The sequence below is a fragment of the Camponotus vicinus genome, unplaced genomic scaffold (assembly GCF_025532165.1).
Source record: "Camponotus vicinus isolate PSW18456_S1 unplaced genomic scaffold, iyCamVici1.0 SCAF_3, whole genome shotgun sequence".
Lineage (NCBI taxonomy): Eukaryota > Metazoa > Arthropoda > Insecta > Hymenoptera > Formicidae > Camponotus > Camponotus vicinus.
The window spans coordinates 11,965,428-11,990,660 of NW_028141967.1; the positions used below are offsets into that span (position 1 = coordinate 11,965,428).

The 25,233-nt window shown below is 30.3% G+C and overlaps 2 protein-coding genes and 1 long non-coding RNA gene across 17 annotated transcripts in view; 2 read left to right on the forward strand and 1 right to left on the reverse strand.

Annotated features, from left to right (window-relative positions):
* Ttll5 (Tubulin tyrosine ligase-like 5) overlaps positions 1–20,753 on the reverse strand; it is a 354,482-nt gene extending 333,729 nt beyond the window's left edge. For 7 of the 11 annotated variants that reach the window (XR_014437810.1, XR_014437811.1, XR_014437812.1 and 4 more), the window contains exon 1: positions 20,560–20,748. Coding sequence is in view for 1 of the 11 variants with exons in the window: in XM_083094286.1 (XP_082950412.1) it covers positions 20,560–20,567 (8 nt within the window). In the remaining 10 variants the exon portion in view is untranslated. Of the gene's footprint in view, positions 1–20,559 lie in introns of all 11 variants that reach the window. The other 4 variants (XM_083094293.1, XM_083094284.1, XM_083094286.1 and 1 more) reach the window with 3 other exon arrangements.
* LOC145968657 (uncharacterized) overlaps positions 1–25,233 on the forward strand; it is a 47,489-nt gene that overhangs the window by 1,040 nt on the left and 21,216 nt on the right. The window lies entirely within an intron of this gene.
* On the forward strand, positions 10,841–18,694 carry LOC145968500 (uncharacterized). Of its 5 annotated transcripts, none has more exons than XM_083094007.1 (8): positions 11,035–11,257; positions 11,358–11,436; positions 13,670–13,870; positions 14,044–14,671; positions 14,871–15,066; positions 15,298–15,322; positions 16,597–16,696; positions 17,822–18,694. In XM_083094007.1, the coding sequence occupies exons 5-8, from the start codon at positions 15,064–15,066 to the stop codon at positions 17,865–17,867; spliced, it is 174 nt and encodes a 57-aa protein (XP_082950133.1). In that variant the 5' UTR covers positions 11,035–11,257; positions 11,358–11,436; positions 13,670–13,870; positions 14,044–14,671; positions 14,871–15,063; the 3' UTR covers positions 17,868–18,694. The 5 variants fall into 5 exon arrangements, 2 of the variants coding, with proteins under 2 accessions (XP_082950133.1, XP_082950132.1); XM_083094006.1 differs by having other exon boundaries at positions 15,298–15,457; positions 17,822–18,620; XR_014437748.1 differs by having other exon boundaries at positions 10,841–11,257; positions 11,358–13,870; positions 15,298–15,457; positions 17,822–17,842.

Below are 25,233 nucleotides of genomic sequence, written 5' to 3' on the forward strand. Positions count from 1 at the left end.
ATAAAATTGTAAAAGTAAACACGGTCAAATAAAAAAAGATACCGTTAAAATTTAAAATAAAAACAGAATAATTTGCAAATTACGCAATACATTATCCATTGTTTCTAAAAAACGCACGATATTACATTACACTCCTCATCGTCCTTCGCAACATACGACAGTCCGTTTTTAAAAACACTGATGTTAATTGCTCACAAACTCGTTGGCTACCAAACTCACGCTCGAACACACCCCGCCGAAATCCATCCAACTTGACGTTTTGCCAAAGAACGCACGTTAGAGAAAAGGATCTCGCAATCAATGCTCAAGCGACAGCCCAATGGCAAACCAATGGCTTAATATCTGTAAAGGGGGGAAGGCTGATAACTTTCTTTCAGAAACACAACAATGAAAATGAAAATGAGCGTTGAAAACGGGTTAAACGTTAAAATTATTGTGATTTCAAGTAAGAGAATTTTTAGAAAAATACTACAAAAGAAAACAGAAGAAAGAAATTACCTTGTAGGAAGATTGAAAGATAAATTAGAAAATTACGTTGTAAAGCAATAATTTTCAAATACGTCATGACAGACTCCAAGCTAACAACGGACTGTAAGGAGACACAGAGATACAACAAAAACGGGGAGAAGCTACAGGAGCGTAGCCATAAAAGGAGTCAAAACCCTAATACCGAAAGGGGTACTTTGACTCACATTTCTTTAAGATGGGATAGTAGGCCTTACTAAGGAGCTCTGTATCCTTCTGTCTATTCAAACCGTTCACTTGCTGCTGTATATGAACCATTTCAGAAACCATCCTCCTCTTATACATCGGCTCTCTATCTAATAGCGTTTTCGACTTGTCGGTACAATTCTTTTGAAGAATGTAACCATATATTCTTCAGAAGAATGACTGTGATTGGTCAATAACGTCTAGTAAACTACCCCGGAGTGATCGAACCCGACAAGTCGAAAACGCTAGAAGATTCGTACGTTCACCCAATCAAATTTATGTCCCTCTAATCGATGTTCAGAAATTGCAGTTAACGACAGAAAAGGTCTATTAATGTTAAGACGATGCTCCTCGATTCTCGTCATGAGTTGCCTGCTGGTTTGCCCCACATAGACTCATCACATTCTTTGCAATTAATTTTATAAACTACGTTACTGCAATTGTAAGCAGGTATGGGATCCTTGTGTTTTTTAATGATTTTGTTTAACTTATTTGGGATCACGTACGCCATTGATTTATTTGCCGATCTTGCTTTCAATGGAAAGATTTACAGGCAGACCTTTGGCACACCAATAGGTTCCCTACTATCCCCTGTTTTGACAGACATAGTGCTCCAGAATATTGAGGAGAGGGCCATCTCTAGAATATCGATCTCGATTCCCTTCTATTTTAGATATGTGGATGATATTTTATTGGCAGCCCCTCCATTATTCCATATAAATATATTGGATATTTTTAACTCCTTCCACCTAGGTTGCAGTTCACTATTGAAACTAGCAGAAACAATCACATTAATTTTCTCGATGTTCAATTGAGGTGAATGAGGGAATCTTGGAGTTCGATTGATATACAAACCCGACTTTCTCGGGTAGATTCGTCAATTTCTTGTCACATTATCCCATAAGCCATAAAAGAGGTATTGTTTTTGGTTTGTTGGACAGGGTTTTTAGACTGTCTCATCCAAAATTTTTACAAAAAAACCTCAGAAGAATCATTGAATTACTTCTTAACAATGATCACCCGTTGGATTTCATCTTCTTAAATATCCATTGCAGACTAAAATTTCTTATACATTCCAATGGGTCTAAGAATCCATCACCAACAGGTTCTTGTCCGTCCTCTTTTTTTACAATGCCCTATATAAAGAATATTACAGACAAGTTCTCTCCTTGGGCAAGATCGGCAAATAAATCAATGGCGTACGTGATCCCAAATAAGTTAAACAAAATCATTAAAAGTCTGTTTGTACTTATCCATAATGAATCATAACAGTTCAGAATGTTTTTATTCAATAATTTAATATATTTATATTGATATGTGTTAGCTGTCATATTTAATTGTCTCCACAATGTTCGACATATGACAGTTGATACATATCAATATCGATATTAAATTATTGAATAAAAACGTTTTAAACTTATGATTCATTATGGATAAACAAAATAGTTTTTTATTGAAATTTTTGAACATTTTGACAATAATTTCATGTAATAATGGCATCTGATTTATGGAAGCACTTTTACCACTGACCATTTTGCCACTCTTTGCGCGAAACTCTAGCCTTGTCATAGCTCTGTTATCTTGAAACTTTCCTCATTTTGAAAACTATTATAGCCTCGACATTTTCGTATTAGAATTTTTGTCTTAAAATATTACAAAAAAGTTATTAAAATATTTATCGTCAGATTAGTACACCCTGTATATAAGAACAAAATTATCAAAAAGTAAAATTTTAAAAAAATATTTTCCTCCAATAAAAATTCATGAAAATCACAAAATTTCATGAAAATTTTTTAACTTTTCAATGTAAAAAAACCCTGACAATTCCGAATTTTAATTATTATTAATATTTTATAAGCATTATATAAAAGTATAAAAAAATTTGTAACAAAAAGAAAATTAAAAACCAAATAAGTAGAAAAATTATTAAAATAGAATTGATATTACCTAAGCATAAAATTAAAGCAGCCTTTGAAAAAAATAAAAAATGTTTCGGAACAGAAAGACGCCATTTTAAATATTTATATTATTTTCAATACATATATTTTTAGATAAATTGTGTAACCTCAGTCCAATTTTCGGTATATTAAACGAACGAATAATTTAATGAATTTTAAGAATTTTATTTAATGAATTTTAAGATATCGTACTTTAAATTATAAATTTAGGGATAATCACTATCTCTGAATATTTATAAGTAGATTTTGTGTACTTTCCACTAACATAAATAATGTAATAGTTTATAAAAGATATATGTATATCTAATTTTTCATCAATTATATTTGCTTTAACTATTTCTATAAAAAGATAGTAAATAATTGTATGTAAAGAAATTTAGTCACATTATAAAAGCACAAAAATCTTTAACGCATTCAAGATATTGTGATAGAGATGATGAAAAATCATAACTTTATAAAGGCGTGGAATAAATTGAACGATAATATGCTAGTCGAAGATTTTATAATAATAAATATTACTTAAAAATATTTTTTAAATAAGTAAAAATAAATTATATACTATAATTTTAAATTATAATATAATAAAGTACAATTCATAAATAAATAAAAATTATGACTAAAAAAATTTATTCTACAATTTATAGAAGTGTATACGACTTTATATATTATTATTATTATTATTATTTAATTGTTATATATTATTATTTAATTGTTATATATTATTATTTATTATTTAATTTTATTATATATTATTATTTAATTATAATATAAAGATTTTAATATATTCCGAAGTATAAAAATATATTCCGTATGCTATTATTAATGAAAACTAACTTTATTTACAATCTAACTGTAAAAATTATCTTTGTGCCATTTTGTATAACATTTCTTATGTGTTTAGTCCTGTTACCAATTACACACACAGACGCACACAACACACAAACACACATACACATATAAATGAAATAAGATAAAAAAAACAAAAAAAAACAAAAACAAAAAAGTAAATAATAAAAAACAAGAATTTAACAAATATTTAATAATAAAAAATGTAAGATTAAAAAAGTTTGAAATAACATTTATATCTATTTGTAAGTACTAATAATTAATAATTAAATTCAAATTAATATTAAATATTACATTTAAAAAATTATACATGAGGGAAGTAATAATTATGTCGGGAGACGCCGCGCTAGATTTAAAACATACACACATACATGCATACACTCATGTACACATATGGAACACCCTTACAAGAGGAGTATCAGGTAGTGCGATCACCAATTTTGACGAACTTTAAATATGTTTTAGAGCTTTAACGCAGCGTCTCCCGACTGCTCTTGTAAAATGTGGAATTAATAATAATAAATTATATGTGGAAAGAGTAAATTCAAATATGAATAAATTGAAATAATAATAATTATTACTTCCCTCATGTATAATTTTTTTAATGTAATATTTAATATTAATTTGAATTTAATTATTAATTATTAGTACTTACAAATAGATATAAATGTTATTTCAAACTTTTTTAATCTTACATTTTTTATTATTAAATATTTGTTAAATTCTTGTTTTTTATTATTTACTTTTTTGTTTTTGTTTTTTTTTTGTTTTTTTTATCTTATACTTTTGGCAGCAGTCGGGAGTACTTTTTTTTCTAAAAAACTTTTTTATTTCATTCTTTTAAAAGCTGTAGTTTATTTACTTCTTTACTTGTTTTTATTTTATTATTTTTTTAATTAATTTTTTTTATTATTTTAAATTATTTGTTTTTTATTTTATACTTTTTTTATTTATTATTTTATTTATCATTATTATTATTTTTGTTTTTTCTATTTTATACTTTTTTTATTTATTATTTATATATATTATTATTACTTTTTTATTATTTCACAATTATATTTTTTACATTTTGTTTTTGTTATTAATGTTAATTTGTTATAATATGCATGTAATAATTTGTATCTAATAATGTAACATAATGCGAGACAGAATCTTCTACATAGTCACATAATTATGATTATATAGTATTTCTACAATCATAGAAGTTTATATATTTGTTGCATAACCAAGAATGATTGTAGAAATATCATACCATCATAATCATATCATCATTTATGGCTTCGCAAAAGGTTTCTCTCACATTATGTTATATTTTATTGTTGTATTATTTATTAATAATAATTATTTTATTTGCAGCATAGTCATAATAATAATTATTTTATTTGCAGCATAGTCATAATAGTAAATAATATAATATAACATAATGAGAAAAAATAATCTTCTGTGTAGCCATATAATTATGATTATATGATATTTCTACAATCATTCTTAGCTACGCAGCAAATATATAAACTTCTATGATTGCAGAAATACTATATAATCATAATTATGTGGCTACGCAAAAGATTCTCTCTTACATTATGTTATATTATTGTTGTATTATTTATTATTATGACTACGCTACAAATATATAAACATTTACATAAATAATATAACATAATGCAAGAATAAATAATCTTCTGCGTAGCCATATAATTATGATTGTATGATATTTTTACAATCATTCTTGGCTACGCAACAAATATATAAACTTCTATGATTGCAGAAATACTATATAATCATAATTATGTGGCTACGCAGAAGATTTTTTCTCACATTGTTATATTTTATTGTTGTATTATTTATTAATAATAATTATGTTTATTTGCAGCATAGTCATAATAATAAATAATACAACAATAACATAACGTGAGAAAGAATCTTTTGCATAGCCACATAATTATGATTATATAGTATTTCTGCAATCATAGAAGTTTATATATTTGTTGTGTAGCCAAGAATCATTGTAGAAATATATAATCATAATTATATGCAGAAGGTTATTTTCTCTCATTACGTTATATTATATTATTATTATGACTTTGTGTTATATTATATTATTATTATTGACTTTGCTGTAAATATAATTATTATTAATAATAATAGAAAGAGAGAAAAGCTTACCTATTTAGAAACACTTGCTTCAGATATATCCATATTATCCATGCTGATTTTTTAATTCACAATTTATTATCATTAATCAACAATAATAATTTGACATGTAGGGTTATGTCAATTATTATTGCCGCCACTACTTCGAGATGTCTCCAACTATGGCTGCGTTCCATTTGAACGCTTACACGCTTAAAACATCATTCTGTCTTTGTTGCACATCGAATATCAAACGAAGATAGAGCGACGCTTTCAGCGCTGAAAGCGTAAAAAGGAACGCAGCCTATATTTTTCCCTATACGGATGCTTAGAACGAATCTTATTGGTGAATCATTTTTGTTTCTTAGTTTCGCTCGCAGCCAATGAGAGCACGTATCGGCGAAATAATATTGTTTTTCCGCTTTTTATTAATAGAATAAAGAATGATAATTATATGTTCTATTGCATCCTTGGTTAATAAAAAACTTATGTGCAAAAGATGATATCGATCTACGTTATAGTTATCGAGAAAAATGGTAACAACCGATCCGAGCTCGGTGAAACGCATACTCCCTCCGTCTTTTTGCCAACCGTAGGTTGGCAGCAGTCGGGAGTGAAAATATTGCCTCTAATTTATGTCTTTAGCTTAATTTAAAATAAAAAAAACATTAATGAAAACACAAATATTCATTTTTTTTTTATTTTATTAATTTGAGTACCAAGCAGTTATTCAGTTTTATATCTGCTCAGTCAATCAACAACAATAATTGTTTTATTCTGAAATAGTTTTTATAAAAAACTTTTATATTGAAACTAGTAAGTCAATGTATGTGCATGTGTGTTTTCGTTGGTAAATGTGTGCATATATAGGTGAATATAGAATTTATAAAATTATATTAATAAGAGCATGTATATATATAGTCAATACATATATAAATACAGAGAAATATCAATTTTCTTTATTAGAATTATAAATTTGTAAGAAATTTAAAAAATCAGGAAGATTAAATCTAACAGTAAAATTATTCAGAAATGACATATGTTCAGAATAAACTAACATATATAATATAATATACAGGGCAATCCTGAAAAACGTTATGTCTTTAAAATGACGTATTCCTGACACCATTCTAAGACAATTTTTCCTTTACCAAAATTTGATTTGAAGCGTAGTTTTTGAATTATGAGCAAAAATAGTTAGTAAATCACGCGTCGGGTACAGAAGGCAGGCAGGAGCGGCGCGGCGTGCCGCGAGCGCGGGCGCAGCTGACCGCCCGACGGGTGATTATCACCGCATGAGTCGCTAACTATTTTATCTTATAACATAAAATTATGCTTTAAATAAAATTTTGGTAAAGAAGAAAATGTCTTAGAATTACGTCAGAAATACGTGTTCCTTAAAATAACGTTATTTTAATAATGAAAAGTTCCGGATCGCCGGCCGTCCGACGTTGCAATCAGCTGATTGCTACACGCGATGTGTGTATGGCGGAGTGTGTGCGTAAGAGAGAGAGAGAAAGAGAGAGAGAGGGAGGGTAGGAGGGACAGACATTCATACACACGCACGCACTTTTTTTCTCGCTCTCTTTCTCTCTTTTACGCAACACTCATACACTCTCTCATTCAGTCTCTCACTCACACTCTCTCGGTCACTCACTCACTCACTCACCTGCTTACTCACTTGCTCACTCACCTTGTAGCAGCGTAGCGAATCTTCATGCTATGTATTGTTGTTATCTGCTGCACGGTTATGATTGCTAGAGATGCGCGACACATCGAAATTTTTTCGATTATTAGTCTCACACTCGATTGACACAATACAGATTACACGATAACGAGTTTACTGTTTATTCACTCACTATTGATTTATCAATACTAAAAATTACTTTCACAGAAACGCGAATGCAAACAGCACATGACTCGATGCGAAGCGACGGACCGCGGAGACTGCGCGACCACAAGAGTTATGTTGTCAGAAACACGACACGCGACATCTAACAAACGACTTGCGCGTGGCGCGTGATTGACGCGAGATAAGACGAACGATCGGCTAAAACCTTCGCATTGCGAATGCGGTAGAAAACATGACACGTATAATGACATACTTAAAAAATTAATTATTTATTATAAATAATAACTATTTCTAATTATAATAAATAATTATTATTTTAAAAAGCATGTGTTGTACGTTATTACGTTTTCGAAATTATTGCATTCACGATGCGAAGATTTAAGTCAATCGCAAGAATAATGTAATTTTAATTCTTAGCCGATCGTTCGTCTTATCTCGCGTCAATCACGCGTCACGCGCAAGTCGTTTGTTAGATGTCGCGTGTCGCGTTTCTGGCAACATAACTCTTGTGGTCGCGCAGTCTCCGCGGTCCGTCGCTTCGCGTCGAGTCATGTGCTGTTTGCATTCGCGTTTCTTTGAAAGTAATTTTTGGTATCGATAAATCAATAGTGAGTGAATAAACAGTAAACTCGTTATCGCGTAATCTGTATTGTGTCAATCGAGTGTGAGACTAATAATCGAAAAAATTTCAATGTGTCGCGCATCTCTAGCAATCATAACCGTGCAGCAGATACAACAATACATAGCATGAAGATTCGCTACGCTGCTACAAGGTGAATGAGCAAGTGAGTAAGCAGGTGAGTGAGTGAGTGAGTGATCGAGAGAGTGTGAGTGAGAGACTGAATGAGAGAGTGTATGAGTGTTGCGTAAAAGAGAGAAAGAGAGCGAGAAAAAAATTGCGTGCGTGTGTATGAATGTCTGTCCCTCCTACCCTCCCTCTCTCCCTCTTTCTCTCTCTTTCTCTCTCTCTCTTACGCACACACTCCGCCATACACACATCGCGTGTAGCAATCAGCTGATTGCAACGTCGGACGGCCGGCGATCCGGAACTTTTCATTATTAAAATAACGTTATTTTAAGGAACACGTATTTCTGACGTAATTCTAAGACATTTTCTTCTTTACCAAAATTTTATTTAAAGCATAATTTTATGTTATAAGATAAAATAGTTAGCGACTCATGCGGTGATAATCACCCGTCGGGCGGTCAGCTGCGCCCGCGCTCGCGGCACGTCGCGCCGCTCCTGCCTGCCTTCTGTACCCGACGCGTGATTTACTAACTATTTTTGCTCATAATTCAAAAACTACGCTTCAAATCAAATTTTGGTAAAGGAAAAATTGTCTTAGAATGGTGTCAGGAATACGTCATTTTAAAGACATAACGTTTTTCAGGATCGCCCTGTATATTATATACATTATGTTATATTATTATATTATATTATTAAATATAATCTAACAATAAGATCTATTTTCCTGTTAAACTCTATATATATATATATATATATATATATATATATATATATATAGAATTTTTTTTCACTTATTCTTTAAAAGTTGATATTTAAATTTTAACGAAAAATTTTAAAGAAAAAGTGAAAAAAAAATTATGCGTTAATTTTGTCCAGGAGTATATATATATATATACTCCTGGACAAAATTAACGCATAATTTTTTTTTCACTTTTTCTTTAAAATTTTTCGTTAAAATTTAAATATCAACTTTTAAAGAAAAAGTGAAAAAAAAATTATGTGTTAATTTTGTCCAGAAGTATATGTATATATGATAGGCAATATATAAACTCAATCAATTATCAATCGCTTGTTTCTATTTCTTAAAAAGCCTTTCTTTCTAGTATGAGGTTTTCATACTAAAAAAGAAGAAAAAAAATTGGAAATAAAAACTCCCTCATTTAAGTTTTGGATAAAAATTATTGGAAATAAAAGCACTTTCATTTAAGTTTTGGATAAAAACTACTGCATGCATACATAATAAATAATATAATAATTTCAAAACATAATATTTCATGTATTTTATATTTACAATATTGATATTTACAATATCAATATAAAAATCAATATATGTATACAAAATTAACATATAATTAACATCTAATTAACATCTAATTAAATAATAAAAATAAAAAACAGAAATCCTTACTTCACATTTAAAAAAAGAAGTCATTTTTGTGAAAATTAATTTTTAATTAATTATTAACAAAATATTGTTGATAGAACTCATAATTTAATTTTGTAGAAACTATAATACATTTCATGAAATACATGTAAAGTTCAGTGAATTTATAAATACGTGTTTATATGTATTTTTATAAAAATATGTCTAAAAAGTTTTAAAAATTATTTTTTAAAATAAAAAATGAACTCAAAATTACTTTTATGTATTTATTAATTACATAATGTAAACTTCTGTAACATATATAATCAAATAATCAGTTCTAAAAAACATGAAATTGTTCATTTTCAAAAGCAGTTAAATTCATCTTTTTTATAAGAACAAAAATTACTTAAAGTACAAAAGAAATTGATAATGTGGAAGTGTTAAAATTAAAAAACAGATAATATCCCCCATAGCAAAAAATGTCACAGTGACATCACAATAAGCTCACAATAGAGTCACAAGGTGACAAAAAAATGTGATGTCACTGTGATGTCATTGTGAGATTATTGGAAGGTAACAGTGATATCATTAATCACAATTGAAGTGATATCATTGTAAAATGTCACATTGATATAATTAATATATCACGAAATGTAACAATAAGGATAAAAAAATCTGTCATAGCAAGAAAATGTCACAGTGACATCATAAAGATGTTGTGCTGTGACGATAAAAAATATATTTAATCGTCACAGCCAACATCTTTATGATGTTATAGTGATATCATCAAAAATGTCACATTGATATAACTAGTATATCACGAAATGTAACAATAAGGATAAAAAAATCTGTCATAGCAAGAAAATGTCACAGTGACATCATAAAGATGTTGTGCTGTGACGATAAAAAATATATTTAATCGTCACAGCACAACATCTTTATGATGTTATAGTGATATCATCAAAAATGTCACATTGATATAACTAGTATATCACGAAATGTAACAATAATGATAAAAAATCCCCATAGCAAAAATATGTCACAGTGACATCATAAAGATGTTGTGCTGTGACGATCAACAATTAAAATTAGAAAAATAAAGTTTAATTTATGATATATTTAATAAATAATTTATATTTATTTATTTATATTTATTACTGCTATAACTCAATATATATTAGGGTGTCCAATTTAAAATAACACCACTTCAAATATCTCTTAAAAAATTCATCAAATAAAGGGCATCATCTACTTTATGACCTCCTTTGAATCAAACAACTTTTATTTGAAATATTTTTCTTTAAAATAGTCGCGTTCAGCAGAATGACTGCTAAATTGTCATCTTGTCAAGACTTGACGTTGATTTGTTCTAAAAGTAAAAGAATCAATCACGTTACCGTTAATGGACGCTACTTAATGTAACCTAACCTTACCTAACCCTAATGCAAGCGTGACCGTGTAGGCGCGTACACGTTGCCCAAAACGCTGCAGCGTATACGCAGTCATTGTTGTCTGTTGGTGTACCAGCACGTGTTTTTTATTTGCATAAGAGGACATTTTGACTCAAAATAAGTGATCTCAGAAGATCACTTAGCAATAAGAAGTGATTTAACACGAAAGTGAAAAACATCAACATAAAAATTAAGGTTAGTATATATACAATATTTTTTTGTCTTATGTTTGTCTTATATTTTTTCATATTTATTGTAACAAGATATCTTTTTTTCATTGTATATGTATATTTAGGAAAAAAAATATTTTTTGTGAAAAATATGGGTCGCAAACGAAAACACTCAATATTTTATAGTGCAAGACATAAACGAAGGTTAGTTGCAAGAAACACAGTAACAGATATGAATATGATAACTCATCAGACTGATTCTGCGGATTCTATGGCAATAATTAATAATAATAATGATCAACTAATTGTTGTTGATGAGAATGCTTCATCTTTATGTGATTCTGATAAAGTATACTCAGATAGAAATCTAAATCAATCTTGTGATGAAAGTGATGAAAATAATATTAACTTTCTGAATGAAAATAATGCCTGTATGATACAAAATTACACGGATGCAAATAAGCTGCAAGCTATAGTCGATAACAATTATGAAAATCTGTGTTTAAATGATAACGAAACTTTTATACATGACATAAGTAAATGGGCTATTGAAGAAAAGATATCACATAAATCACTCCGTCGCCTTTTACAGATATTGCAAACACACACTAATTATACTTTGCCTAAAGATCCACGTACATTATTGCAAATTCCTAAATCAACTGAAATTATACAAATTGAAAACGGAGATTACTGCCACTTAGGTCTCGAAAAAGCTCTTCTAAAAATTATTAAAGAACGTAAAAAATTGAATTTTGCTCTTGATAACATTCAATTATTTATAAATATTGATGGTTTACCTATATATAAGTCTTCCGCAAAGAGTTTATGGCCAATATTATGTGCAGATAATATTATAAACAATGTATATGTCATTGCCTTATATTATGGTGAAGGAAAACCAAAAAATGCAAACGAGTTTTTAAAAATGTTTGTAGATGATGCTATTGCTTTTATAAATAATGGGATTGATTATGAGGGACAGATCATAAAAGTCGAAATTAAAGCAATAATTTGTGACGCTCCTGCTAAATCATTTATTTTAAATGTAAAAGGACACACTGGATATAATAGTTGCACTAAATGCATTATTGAAGGTGATAATATAGAAGGACATATATGTTTTCCATACACATCTAATATGATGTTACGTAATGATAAAGAATTTTTTACTGGATCTTATAATCTTGATTATCAAACTGGTGACACAATTTTAAAAAATATACCAAATCTAGGCTTAGTTACAAATGTGCCACTAGATTATATGCACCTGGTATGTTTGGGTGTTATGCGTAAACTTATTATGTTATGGCTTTCAGGACCACTTAAGACAAGATTATCAAATTTAGACAAAGAAAAAATTTCTAAGAAACTAATAAAGTTACGCAATTATATTCCTTCTGATTTTGCTCGAAAACCAAGATCATTAAAGTACATGAAACATTGGAAAGCCACAGAATATCGGCAATTTTTATTATATACGGGTCCTATTATATTGAAAGGAATACTACAAGAAAATGTATATTTAAATTTTTTAACATTACATGTAGCAATCACAATTCTTGCACATCCTACTTTAACATATCAAACTTCTATTATAGAATATGCAGAAAATTTATTAAAACATTTTGTAAAATCATTTCAAGTTATCTACGGTTCTAAATATATTTCACATAATATTCATAATTTATTACATCTTGCTGCAGACGTAAAACAATTTGGTGCTCTGGATAAATTCAGTGCATTTAAATTTGAGAATTATATGTCTACGTTAAGAAATTAATTCGTAAAACTAACCAACCATTACAGTAATTAACAATAAGATTTGCAGAAATTGAGACAATACATAATAATGAAACATTCAAAATATATTCAAATTCATACGATATGGAAAAATGTTTTACACACTCTCATTGTGATGGTCCTATTACGAAAGATTTCATTTCTGTACAACAATATAAAATTTTTTGCAATAATCAATATTATATTAACTGTGATGATCCAAAAAATAATTGCATTTCTTTTGAAAATGGACAAATAATGTCAATTTTAAATTTCATTAAATCTAATGACAATAAAATGTATGCTATTGGCAAAGTGCTTGTGTTAGTGGAAGATTTATATACACAGCCTATTTCATCATTAACTTTAAATATTGGTATCATGTCTGAATATTCTCATCTTCAGACATGGGAGTTTGATAAAATTAGAGCAAAAATGTTGAAAATGCCTTATAAAAAAAATTATATTATATTTCCGATGTTACACACAACTGAATAATACATATGTTTAATATTAATTTGCATTTATAATAAAATAATTAAACGTAATTCTAATACTCTAATATAAATTGCAAATATTATTATTATTATTATCGTCACATTTTTATTATATTATAGATTATTTATAATTTTAATGCTGATAAATTTTTATTTAGTTATTATAATGGCGTATAATATTGTGGAGTTCGAAGATGGTTTACAAATTGTTCCTTCTGAATGGTTAACTGAAAATAATAAGGAATGTAAATGGCCATCATATACAAGTCAAATTAAGATAAATAAAGCAATTATGAAAAGAATATCTCCTTCTGATGATTGGCAATTATATAAAATAATCCGTATTTTTGGTAGCAGCGGTTAGTAATATAAAAATGTATTTTATTTTTTTTCAAAAATTATATAAATTAAAATTATAATATATATGTATTAAAAGTATATATTAAAATTTAAATTTTAAGTGATATTTGATTATAAAATATATAAAAACAAAAATCTAATTTTTAATATTCAAAAATTTTATACGTTTTAGATACATATGATAAAGCTATAGACAAACTTAAATTAGCTGAACAAATATCCGATATAGATGGTGATGATGGAAATGACCTCAAAAAATCGAGATATCAACGAGCAAAAAAAAATACAGGTTCCTCTCCTGATAATTCTGATACAAGTGACACAAGCATCAATAAATTAAAAACTCGCAATGATTTAGAGTTAGATGATTTTCCTAATACACCAAAAGCTTTAACAATAAATAAGAGCAAAATCTGTGAAATAAAGACACCATTAATACAAGGTGATAAGAAAATGAATCGAGTAAAAAAAATTTCAAGTTTTTCTTCTGATAATTCAGATAGAACTGACACAAGCAATGATTTAGATGAAGCTTCTAATATATCAAACGATTTAAATAAAAGCAAAATGACCTATGAAATAAAAAAACCACTGATAAAAAGTGATAAGAAAATAACTAAGCCTCTGACAAATAAGTAATGAAAAAGTAATTAATATTCAGTCTAAAAAAATTTCTGCAGTTACATGTAGTAAATCTATAAGTTCACAAGAACATCGAACAGCAAATAAAGATGACCTTGTTCCACAAAATTCAGATACAATATCTACATCCAATACTTGTAATGCTGAGATTGATTTAGGTAAAATATATCTGTTATTAATTTTAAATTTTTGTAAAAGCTTACCTATATATATATTATTAAAGTTTTAATTTTTTTTATTTATATCACTGTAAACATATATTTAAAATGGTATATAATTCGTAATATATAATCTGAGTAAATATACAATAATATGTGTCATCATTATTTTTGCATATTTTCATAATTTAATTATCAGGAAACTAAATGCAGTATTGTTAAATCTTGCAACAATTGATGCACGTTTAATAAAGTTGGATAATCACATAAGAAGAAATAAGGATACGGATTCAAAAGAAAATGAAGATTATGATTTCGATTTACCAGCAGATACCGTAGAACAATTACAGAGAATTGATAATCAATTAAAAAACAAATGTGTTGCTGCAGAAATGGTATATACAAAATATTATCATTTTATACTCACGATTAGAAACATTTTATTGAAATGTCTTATAAGAAGCAATATTTTGGACATATTTATTTATTTATATAATGTTAAATAATTTTAAAGAAGTTAAAAGAAAAGTAATGTTAACTTTTTTTATAAGAGAAAAACAAATGTTTATTATTTTGATATTTTTAGATCATAAACTGATATTAATTAAATTATTTAATATTTTTAGACAAGACAATTAAGCCTTTTAGGAGGTAAGGATCATCATGATGTGATTTCGTACATGATGAAACATATTTTAACAAATAAATTAGCAATGGAATATAGTTGGGCTGGTGCAAAATTGAAAAATGCCTTTAAAAATCTTCGCATTACTATATGTATCATAAGTAAATATATAAATATTTAATCACAGAAATGTTTTTATTGACGTATTTTAGACACTTTATATATAGCATTCTATGCATGGTTATATTGGATGATGCTATTAGAACTCTAATATCATCATTCAATAATATGTATATCATAGGAATATAAAATAATTTTGAATAGTATATATACAAATATATATATATATATAATTAAGTCGCTTTAAATTTTTATACAGGGTGAGCCATTTTAATTAACGCACGCAATTATTTCGGAAACAAAGCATTTTAGAGAAAAATGTTTCAGACAAAAGTTTTATGGTTTCAAGGGGGCCATAAGATGGTATCATTGGTTTGACCTTGAAGAGTTATTTGAAGGTCACATGAAGGTCACCTTCAATTTCTTAAATGGAACCTACTATTTGTCATTGCATATTCTTGTAGCTTATCTCGAGAGCTTTCCAAAACACTATAATTAAGTACCTTTTCGTTAAGTACTTTTTGAGTTATGAGGCTTGAAATAATTTCTTAATTTTACATAAACCGTAAAATATCTTGTAAAATATTCATTTTTCGATTATCTTACCTTAATACTTTTATGTACAAAATAATGAGAGGAATCAATTGGTGTAAAGAAAACACATAGTTGTTTTTAAGAAAAAATATGGAATTGTTAATTGCAAATTACATATTTTTTCTTCAAAACAACTATGTGTTTTTTTTACACCAGTTGATTCCTCTCATTATTTTGTACGTAAAAGTATTAAGGTAAGATAATCGAAAAATGAATATTTTACTAGATATTTTACGGTTTATGTAAAATTAAGAAATTATTTCAAACCTCATAACTCAAAAAGTACTTAGCGAAAAGGTACTTAATTATAGTGTTTTGGAAAGCTATCGAGATAAGCTACAAGAATATGCAATGACAAATAGTAGGTTCCATTTAAGAAATTGAAGGTGACCTTCATGTGACCTTCAAATAACTCTTCAAGGTCAAACCAATGATACCATCTTATGGCCCCCTCGAAACCAAACAACTTTTGTCTGAAACATTTTTCTCTAAAATGCTTTATTTCCGAAATAATTGCGTGCGTTAATTAAAATGGCTCACCCTGTATAATCTATAACCACACATATCTGTTTAAACTTGTTGTTAGATGCTGCGCGAACTTCAAGAAGCAATTTAACAAATAAGGAAGTTGAGGATATAATTGCAAGATGGCTAATTTTAGCCAAGCAGAGATTTGACCGAGATTTGTAAGTTATATACAGGGTGGGCCATTTTAATCTATGCACCCAAATTTCTTTGTACCTAAGACAGATACGGAAAAATGATTCAGACAAAAGTTTTATGGTTTCGAGGGGGCCATAAGATGGTATCATTGGTTTGACCTTGAAGAGTTATTTGAAGGTCACATGAAGGTCACCTTTAATTTCTTAAATGGAACCTACTATTTGTCATTGCATATTCTTGTAGCTTATCTCGAGAGCTTTCCAAAACACTATAATTAAGTACTTTTTTGTTAAGTACTTTTTGAGTTATGAGGCTTGAAATAATTTCTTAATTTTACATAAACCGTAAAATATCTTGTAAAATATTCATTTTTCGATTATCTTACCTTAATACTTTTATGTACAAAATAATGAGAGGAATCAATTGGTGTAAAGAAAACACATAGTTGTTTTTAAGAAAAAATATGTAATTTGCAATTAACAATTCCATATTTTTTCTTAAAAACAACTATGTGTTTTCTTTACACCAATTGATTCCTCTCATTATTTTGTACATAAAAGTATTAAGGTAAGATAATCGAAAAATGAATATTTTACAAGATATTTTACGGTTTATGTAAAATTAAGAAATTATTTCAAGCCTCATAACTCAAAAAGTACTTAACAAAAAAGTACTTAATTATAGTGTTTTGGAAAGCTCTCGAGATAAGCTACAAGAATGTGCAATGACAAATAGTAGGTTCCATTTAAGAAATTAAAGGTGACCTTCATGTGACCTTCAAATAACTCTTCAAGGTTAAACCAATGATACCATCTTATGGCCCCCTCGAAACCATAAAACTTTTGTCTGAATCATTTTTCCGTATCTGTCTTAGGTACAAAGAAATTTGGGTGCATAGATTAAAATGACCCACCCTGTATAATAATATACCTCAATTTAACTTTTATCATCTTATCTCAAACTTTTTATTTTTATAAGAAACTGATTTTAAAGAGGGTGAACACATGCACTATCTGTTCATTATTGCGTGTATTAGTTTTTTTAAATTAAATACAACGTTTAAGAACTTATTGTTATTTTTGTATAGAATATTTATTGCAGAATTGACTTATTGCACCTATGTATAACAATCACATATTTCTTTTTAGGAAAAAAGAAGAACGAAAAAAGAGATGCGAAAATGAGGAGATCTAAACAAAAAAAAGGACAGGTTATTAAATATAGTAATTTTAATATATAATAAATAATATTTGAACGTTTATTATTCAGTTCATTATTACGTTTATTGCACAGTTTATTATTATTACGTTTATTTATAGATTTTATAAAGAGTTTATTTTTGCATATGTACTTTTTTTATTTTGAATGTATTAATTTCATACACAGTAATTATATATATATTTTATTATTTAAATGGTTACAGTATTAAATACATATGCATAGTTGTAAGTGTAATAAAGTAATTATTAAATATTATTTTTTAAATATAGTGTAGAACGAGAAAGGTTATAATAATATATACAGTTGAATATTAAAGTAATATTAAAGTAATTTAAAGTTCTAAGTATTTTAGTATTTTTATGCGTAGCTGTAGCATAAAAAATGAACAATCACTATTTTTATTTTATTAATGCCTATATATTAAAAAGTTATGCGCATTTAAGTTTTCTAACAATTGTATCAATTTTTTTTTCATAATTCTGATAAAGTGATAACTAGAATTTAAAAAAAATTACTTTAAAAATTATTTATTATAAGTATTATATATGTTAGTGAGAGATATAGTTATTAAATGTGATTAAATGATGTGATTTAACGTGAATGTGTATTAAATGATAGTTACACACACACACACATATAATAATATGGCTTATATTTTTTGGAACGTATATGTATTATTTAAAAAAATAAAAATGTAATTAAATTGTAATTAAATAAATTACATTTATTTGAAAGAAAAACGTAGGGGAGACAAGGGTTGATTGTAACACGAGTAAAAAGTAATAATCTTTAAAATTAATGAAAAACATATTTTATAGCAGCGCTAAAAAGAGATAAATGCTCGGTAAACTTGTATTGAACGTTTATCTCTCCTTTCAGCACTGCTATAGCACTGCTATGAATTTCATTAATTTTAAAGATTGGTACTTTTACTCGTGTTAAAACCAATCTTTGTCTCTCTTATATAAAACCCTTTTATGACGTATAAATTATATCACTATAACATTCCATTTCCTATCACAATGATGTCATAGTGACATCACATCTGTATAAATTACATCACTGTAACATTCCATTTCCTATCACAATGATGTCATAGTGATATCACATCTGTATAAATTACATCGCTATAACATTCCATTTCTTATCACAATGATGTCATGATGACATCACATCTGTTACAAAGCGGACATTCGCACGTCACTATGACATCACTGTGATTTTATTTTGACATATTTTATCGTCACAGAGCAATGTCTTTGTGACATCACTGTGACATTTTTTGCTATGGGGGATCAGTTAATAAAAAAAATTAATACTTTAACATTCTCAACTTATATTATTTTCTATTTAATTTTTTGTTTTTTTCGTAAAAAGGTGAAATTTAGTTGTTTTTGAAAATAATAATTTATGTTTATGGAGAGACTATTTATTTTATTCTAATGTAAATACATAAGTCCATATTCTGAATCTCCATCCAAGTCCATTTCTGAAAGTCCATATCCTCTTTTATCGATAAAAGTGCTTCTAAAAGTGGCTTATAAGTCTTTTCATTGGCTACAAGCCACTTTTAGAAGCACTTTTATCAATAAAAAAGGACTCAGAATATGGGCCATAGAATGAGTATAGAATATTCTGTGTAATATATTACGCATTACATTTATAGAACATTCTATTAGAACATATATGGAATATTCTATAAATATACATAAAATGTTACATAGAATATTCGATAGATTATTCTAGTCACATTCAAAAAACATTTAAAATAGTGCCATTCGAATATACTGTAAACATACTATAAATATATAAGAATGTCTTATAGAATATCCGAAACATTCTTAAAGAATATTCATAGCACGTTCATAGAAATGTTTAGTGTTATCTGAGTATAAGTATAGAAATTTTTTTCCAAAAATTTTTATTTTCACATCTTTAAAAACATTTATATATTCATTGACTGAAAAAGCACAAAATAGAATATACATGTAATGTTATAATCATAATACACTATGTAAAAAATTTTTCTTTTAAGAAAAGAGAAAATGTTCAAATCTGTACTTTGTCAAATTTATCAAATAAAAAAACATCATAAAAGGCATTATAACATTAGTATATTTTCAAGTAAAAACTTGTGAAAAAAGTAATCAAATACTTGTGAAAAAAAGTAATCTGTTATTGTTTTGCTTATTATATGTGTGTGTGTGTGTGTGTGTGTGTGTTGTGTGTGTGTATATATTTCTTCTAAATACAGGCCAAAACAATTAAAAAGGAAATAATTGTTTGCGTTATATCAATATCGCTCGCGTATGAACTTTGAAAGTTTGATTAAAATCTATGAAAGTTAACATGAAAATATAACGTGAAAATGCAAGTGGTATATTTTTCAAATAACAAGATTAATAATCATTTTACGGTTATCGATTACTATAACTATTTATTTAATACACAAACGAAATTCAAGATAAAATCATTGAGAATGGTAAACACTTTACATTCCGTCATCCTTGAAAATCATTAAATCCACTGTGTTTATTAGCAACACTATTGAATTGGAGACCAAAGTGTAACATTGACAGACGACAAGCTAACATATTGCGGCACACATACACATACACACAACTTGTCACAAGTATTAAATTATTCGCAAGCGATTGATACTCACTGCAACATGTTTTGATAATGATCTATTGCATGTCGATTTTATATTTCGTGAGTTGACACATCGCGATGATCTCATTTTATAATATTTAGACACAAATTGCAACCGGTACTAGCCATAACCATATTACATCAAAGCACAACGCGTGTACTGCTTGTTTCTATCAATCGAACGTTAAGTTACATGCTTATGTACAAACAGTGACAAAAGCGTGAACGAGTCATGCAATACGAGTCCTAAGGTTTGTTCGCGTCGCATGCCTCAGCATACTCCTACTCACTCCAATCCGCTCCAAAACGTTCGCGTCACCGGAACCAATATGGCGACTAGATGTTCGCGTCGCGTTAAGCGTCGTCTACAATGAGATTTTAAGGAGACTTAAGGCGTAAGATTAAGAAATTGACTAATTACAGTCAAGTATTAAGAGAATACTCGACTGTGATTGGTCAATTTCTTAAATCTTATGCCTTAAGTCTCCTTAAAATCTCATTGTAGACGACGCATTAGGACCCTCAGGGCCCTCACACACGAAATTGCATAGCTGCATATGCATAGCATAAGATCATATGGACCAATGAGCATCGAGTATTAAGTCGCCATATTGACTTACATAACATAATACTCGATGCTCATTGGTCCATATGGTCTTATGTTATGCATAGCTGCATATGCATAGCATCAGAGAGAAGAATGAGAGGTGTCATGGCCCGCTTTTAGGTGATCCCTGAAAGCGATACGCCCTCTGTGGACCTTAAAAACGTGCACCTAAACTACGAAGCCAAGGTGCACGAATGTTCTCAGAGGGTAACATATAAGGTGCACAATTTCTGGTTCTATTCCGTGCTATGTGCACAAAATGTCGGTAGCACCTGTAGTGCTGTATAGCAAGGTGCTTACGTATATCAAATAAATTTTAATATAAATGAGAAATGACGAATTTGCGATCCTCTCACTCTCTCTCTCTCTCTCTCTCTCTCTCTCTATATATATATATATATATATATATATATATACACTCACCCGCAAAAAAAGCGGTACACCTAAAATTTGAGAAAATTTCATCAAATTTTAAATGATCATAACTTGGTAAATAATGATGATAAAAATATGTTTAAAAAAACAAAATGAAGGCTGTAATGTCCACTTTAAGAATATTTAAGTGGCAATTATGCTCAGCCATTGTTTTCAAAATGGCGGATAAGGAAGTGAAAGGATGTAAAATTGATTATTAAAGGATCGAGTTTGGGACGGTGCACGGCGTAAATCAGGTAACGCAGCCCAATGAGACCAAATGCTCGTGAAAGTGTGGAGTGTTATCTTTAAAATGTTTTTTTACCGAGCTCGATACGATGATTTTTCGCTGAGTTATTCCGAATTTAATTAAAAACGCTCTTTTTTCTTCTTCAATTTGCAGCTCAGCGAATAATTATCGTATCGAGCTCGGTAAAAAAGCATTGTAAAGGTGATACTCCACACTTTCACATGCATTTCGTCCCATTGGGCTGCGATACCTGATTCACGCCACGCACTGGAGCAAAGCGGGAACCTTTATTTATCGGTTTTGTATGCTTTCATTTATCCGCTATTTTGAAAAAAAATGGTTGCACATAATTTCAATTTAATTTAGGTGTGTGTGTGTGTGTGTGTGCTCGTTTGTATACCACAAGGATAAGGACCCCGTGGTTCGTCAGCTCCACAGTATTTAAAGACTCCAAACCCTCCTTGTGGCGTGTGTGTGTGTGTGTGTGTGTGTGTGTGTGTGTGTGCTCGTTTGTATACCACAAGGATAAGGACCCCGTGGTTCGTCAGCTCCACAGTATTTAAAGACTCCAAACCCTCCTTGTGGCGTGTGTGTGTGTGTGTGTGTGTGTGTGTGTGTGTGTACGGGCGCACGCATGTGTGTATTAATAGTGGGTATGACCTCCTCGTGCGCGTATTACCTTCATACGATCAGACATACTCTGTATTAGTCTTTTTATTTCATCCTGCGTAATTGTATCCCATGCATTTTGAAGAACTCTTTGAAGTTCTTGCAGTGACTGAGGTGCAGGTACGTGATTTCGTACTTTCTTGCCGAGATTGTCCCACAAATGCTCAATGGGATTTAAATCCGGACTACTTGCTGGCCAAACAAGTCGATTTATGCCAACTTCATCGAGGAAATCAAACACTCTTCTCGCAGTGTGTGGTCGAGCATTGTCTTGCATAAACAAGAAGTTCTCTCCGATAAAGGGTGCATACGGAACAACATACGGAAGGAGTATGTCTTCCACGTATACATCTGCGTTCATGTTCCTGTCAAAAAAGTGCAAATCTGTATGAGCGTCCGCTGAAATACCTGCCCAAACCATCACAGAGCCTCCATTGTAGCTGTACCTTTCACTTACAGTACAATCTGCAAATCGTTCTCCACGACGACGATAAACTCGTTCTCGTCCATCTGGAGAATAGAGACAAAAACGAGATTCATCGCTAAAGAGTACTTTGCCCCAGTCTGCGTAATTCCAGTCTCTATGCGCAACTGCAAAATTGAGTCGAGCTACGCGATGACGACCTGTAAGAAAAGGTACAGCCGCTGGCCTGCGCGAAAACAGATTTTGTTCCGCTAATCTTCTCCGAACGGTGTCAACGGATACATTGCAATTGTGGACATCCCTTAAATTGTTTCGAATTTGAACAGCTGTTCGATGTCTGTCTCTTAATGAATTTAAAACAATAAATCGGTCATCGTTTTCATTGGTACGTCGAGGGCGCCCAGAACCAGGCCTCCTCTTGAAAGAATTGGTGTCTAAGTACCTGGCATAAGCACGTTGCACAGTTGACACTGACAGATCAAGTGCCTCAACGTATCTTCGACTTCTGCCATCTTCAATTAAAGCAACAACTTGAGCAGCTTTTTCTGGAGTTATCGTTGCCATAATCGAGAAGTAATTTCGAGAAGAAGTAATTAATTATGGTTTCAATAGATGAAGTCGCAAGGAGCAACGCGTCTAGAGAGCTAGCAAATCAATCGCATAACTTGTACTATAGTCTTTCAATGTTTTTTCCGTTTGAGACGTGCTTATACCAGGTACATTGAAAGACTATAGTACAAGTTATGCGATTGATTTGCTAGCTCTCTAGACGCGTTGCTCCTTGCGACTTCATCTATTGAAACCATAATTAATTACTTCTTCTCGAAATTACTTCTCGATTATGGCAACGATAACTCCAGAAAAAGCTGCTCAAGTTGTTGCTTTAATTGAAAATGGCAGAAGTCGAAGATACGTTGCTGAGGCACTTGATCTGTCAGTGTCAACTGTGCAACGTGCTTATGCCAGGTACTTAGACACCAATTCTTTCAAGAGGAGGCCTGGTTCTGGGCGCCCTCGACGTACCAATGAAAACGATGACCGATTTATTGTTTTAAATTCATTAAGAGACAGACATCGAACAGCTGTTCAAATTCGAAACAATTTAAGGGATGTCCACAATTGCAATGTATCCGTTGACACCGTTCGGAGAAGATTAGCGGAACAAAATCTGTTTTCGCGCAGGCCAGCGGCTGTACCTTTTCTTACAGGTCGTCATCGCGTAGCTCGACTCAATTTTGCAGTTGCGCATAGAGACTGGAATTACGCAGACTGGGGCAAAGTACTCTTTAGCGATGAATCTCGTTTTTGTCTCTATTCTCCAGATGGACGAGAACGAGTTTATCGTCGTCGTGGAGAACGATTTGCAGATTGTACTGTAAGTGAAAGGTACAGCTACAATGGAGGCTCTGTGATGGTTTGGGCAGGTATTTCAGCGGACGCTCATACAGATTTGCACTTTTTTGACAGGAACATGAACGCAGATGTATACGTGGAAGACATACTCCTTCCGTATGTTGTTCCGTATGCACCCTTTATCGGAGAGAACTTCTTGTTTATGCAAGACAATGCTCGACCACACACTGCGAGAAGAGTGTTTGATTTCCTCGATGAAGTTGGCATAAATCGACTTGTTTGGCCAGCAAGTAGTCCGGCTTTAAATCCCATTGAGCATTTGTGGGACAATCTCGGCAAGAAAGTACGAAATCACGTACCTGCACCTCAGTCACTGCAAGAACTTCAAAGAGTTCTTCAAAATGCATGGGATGCAATTACGCAGGATGAAATAAAAAGACTAATACAGAGTATGCCTGATCGTATGAAGGTAATACGCGCACGAGGAGGTCATACCCACTATTAATACACACATGCGTGCGCCCGTACACACACACACACACACACACACACACACACACACACACACACACACGCCACAAGGAGGGTTTGGAGTCTTTAAATACTGTGGAGCTGACGAACCACGGGGTCCTTATCCTTGTGGTATACAAACGAGCACACACACACACACACACACACACACACACACACGCCACAAGGAGGGTTTGGAGTCTTTAAATACTGTGGAGCTGACGAACCACGGGGTCCTTATCCTTGTGGTATACAAACGAGCACACACACACACACACACCTAAATTAAATTGAAATTATGTGCAACCATTTTTTTTCAAAATAGCGGATAAATGAAAGCATACAAAACCGATAAATAAAGGTTCCCGCTTTGCTCCAGTGCGTGGCGTGAATCAGGTATCGCAGCCCAATGGGACGAAATGCATGTGAAAGTGTGGAGTATCACCTTTACAATGCTTTT

Excerpts from the sequence above, each read along its gene's own strand:
- LOC145968500 (XM_083094006.1), top strand. Across the intron at positions 15,458-16,596 it reads CATTACTATATGTATCATAA|ATGCTGCGCGAACTTCAAGA; the intron begins GTAAATATATAA and ends ACTTGTTGTTAG. Across the intron at positions 16,697-17,821 it reads CAGAGATTTGACCGAGATTT|GAAAAAAGAAGAACGAAAAA; the intron begins GTAAGTTATATA and ends ATTTCTTTTTAG.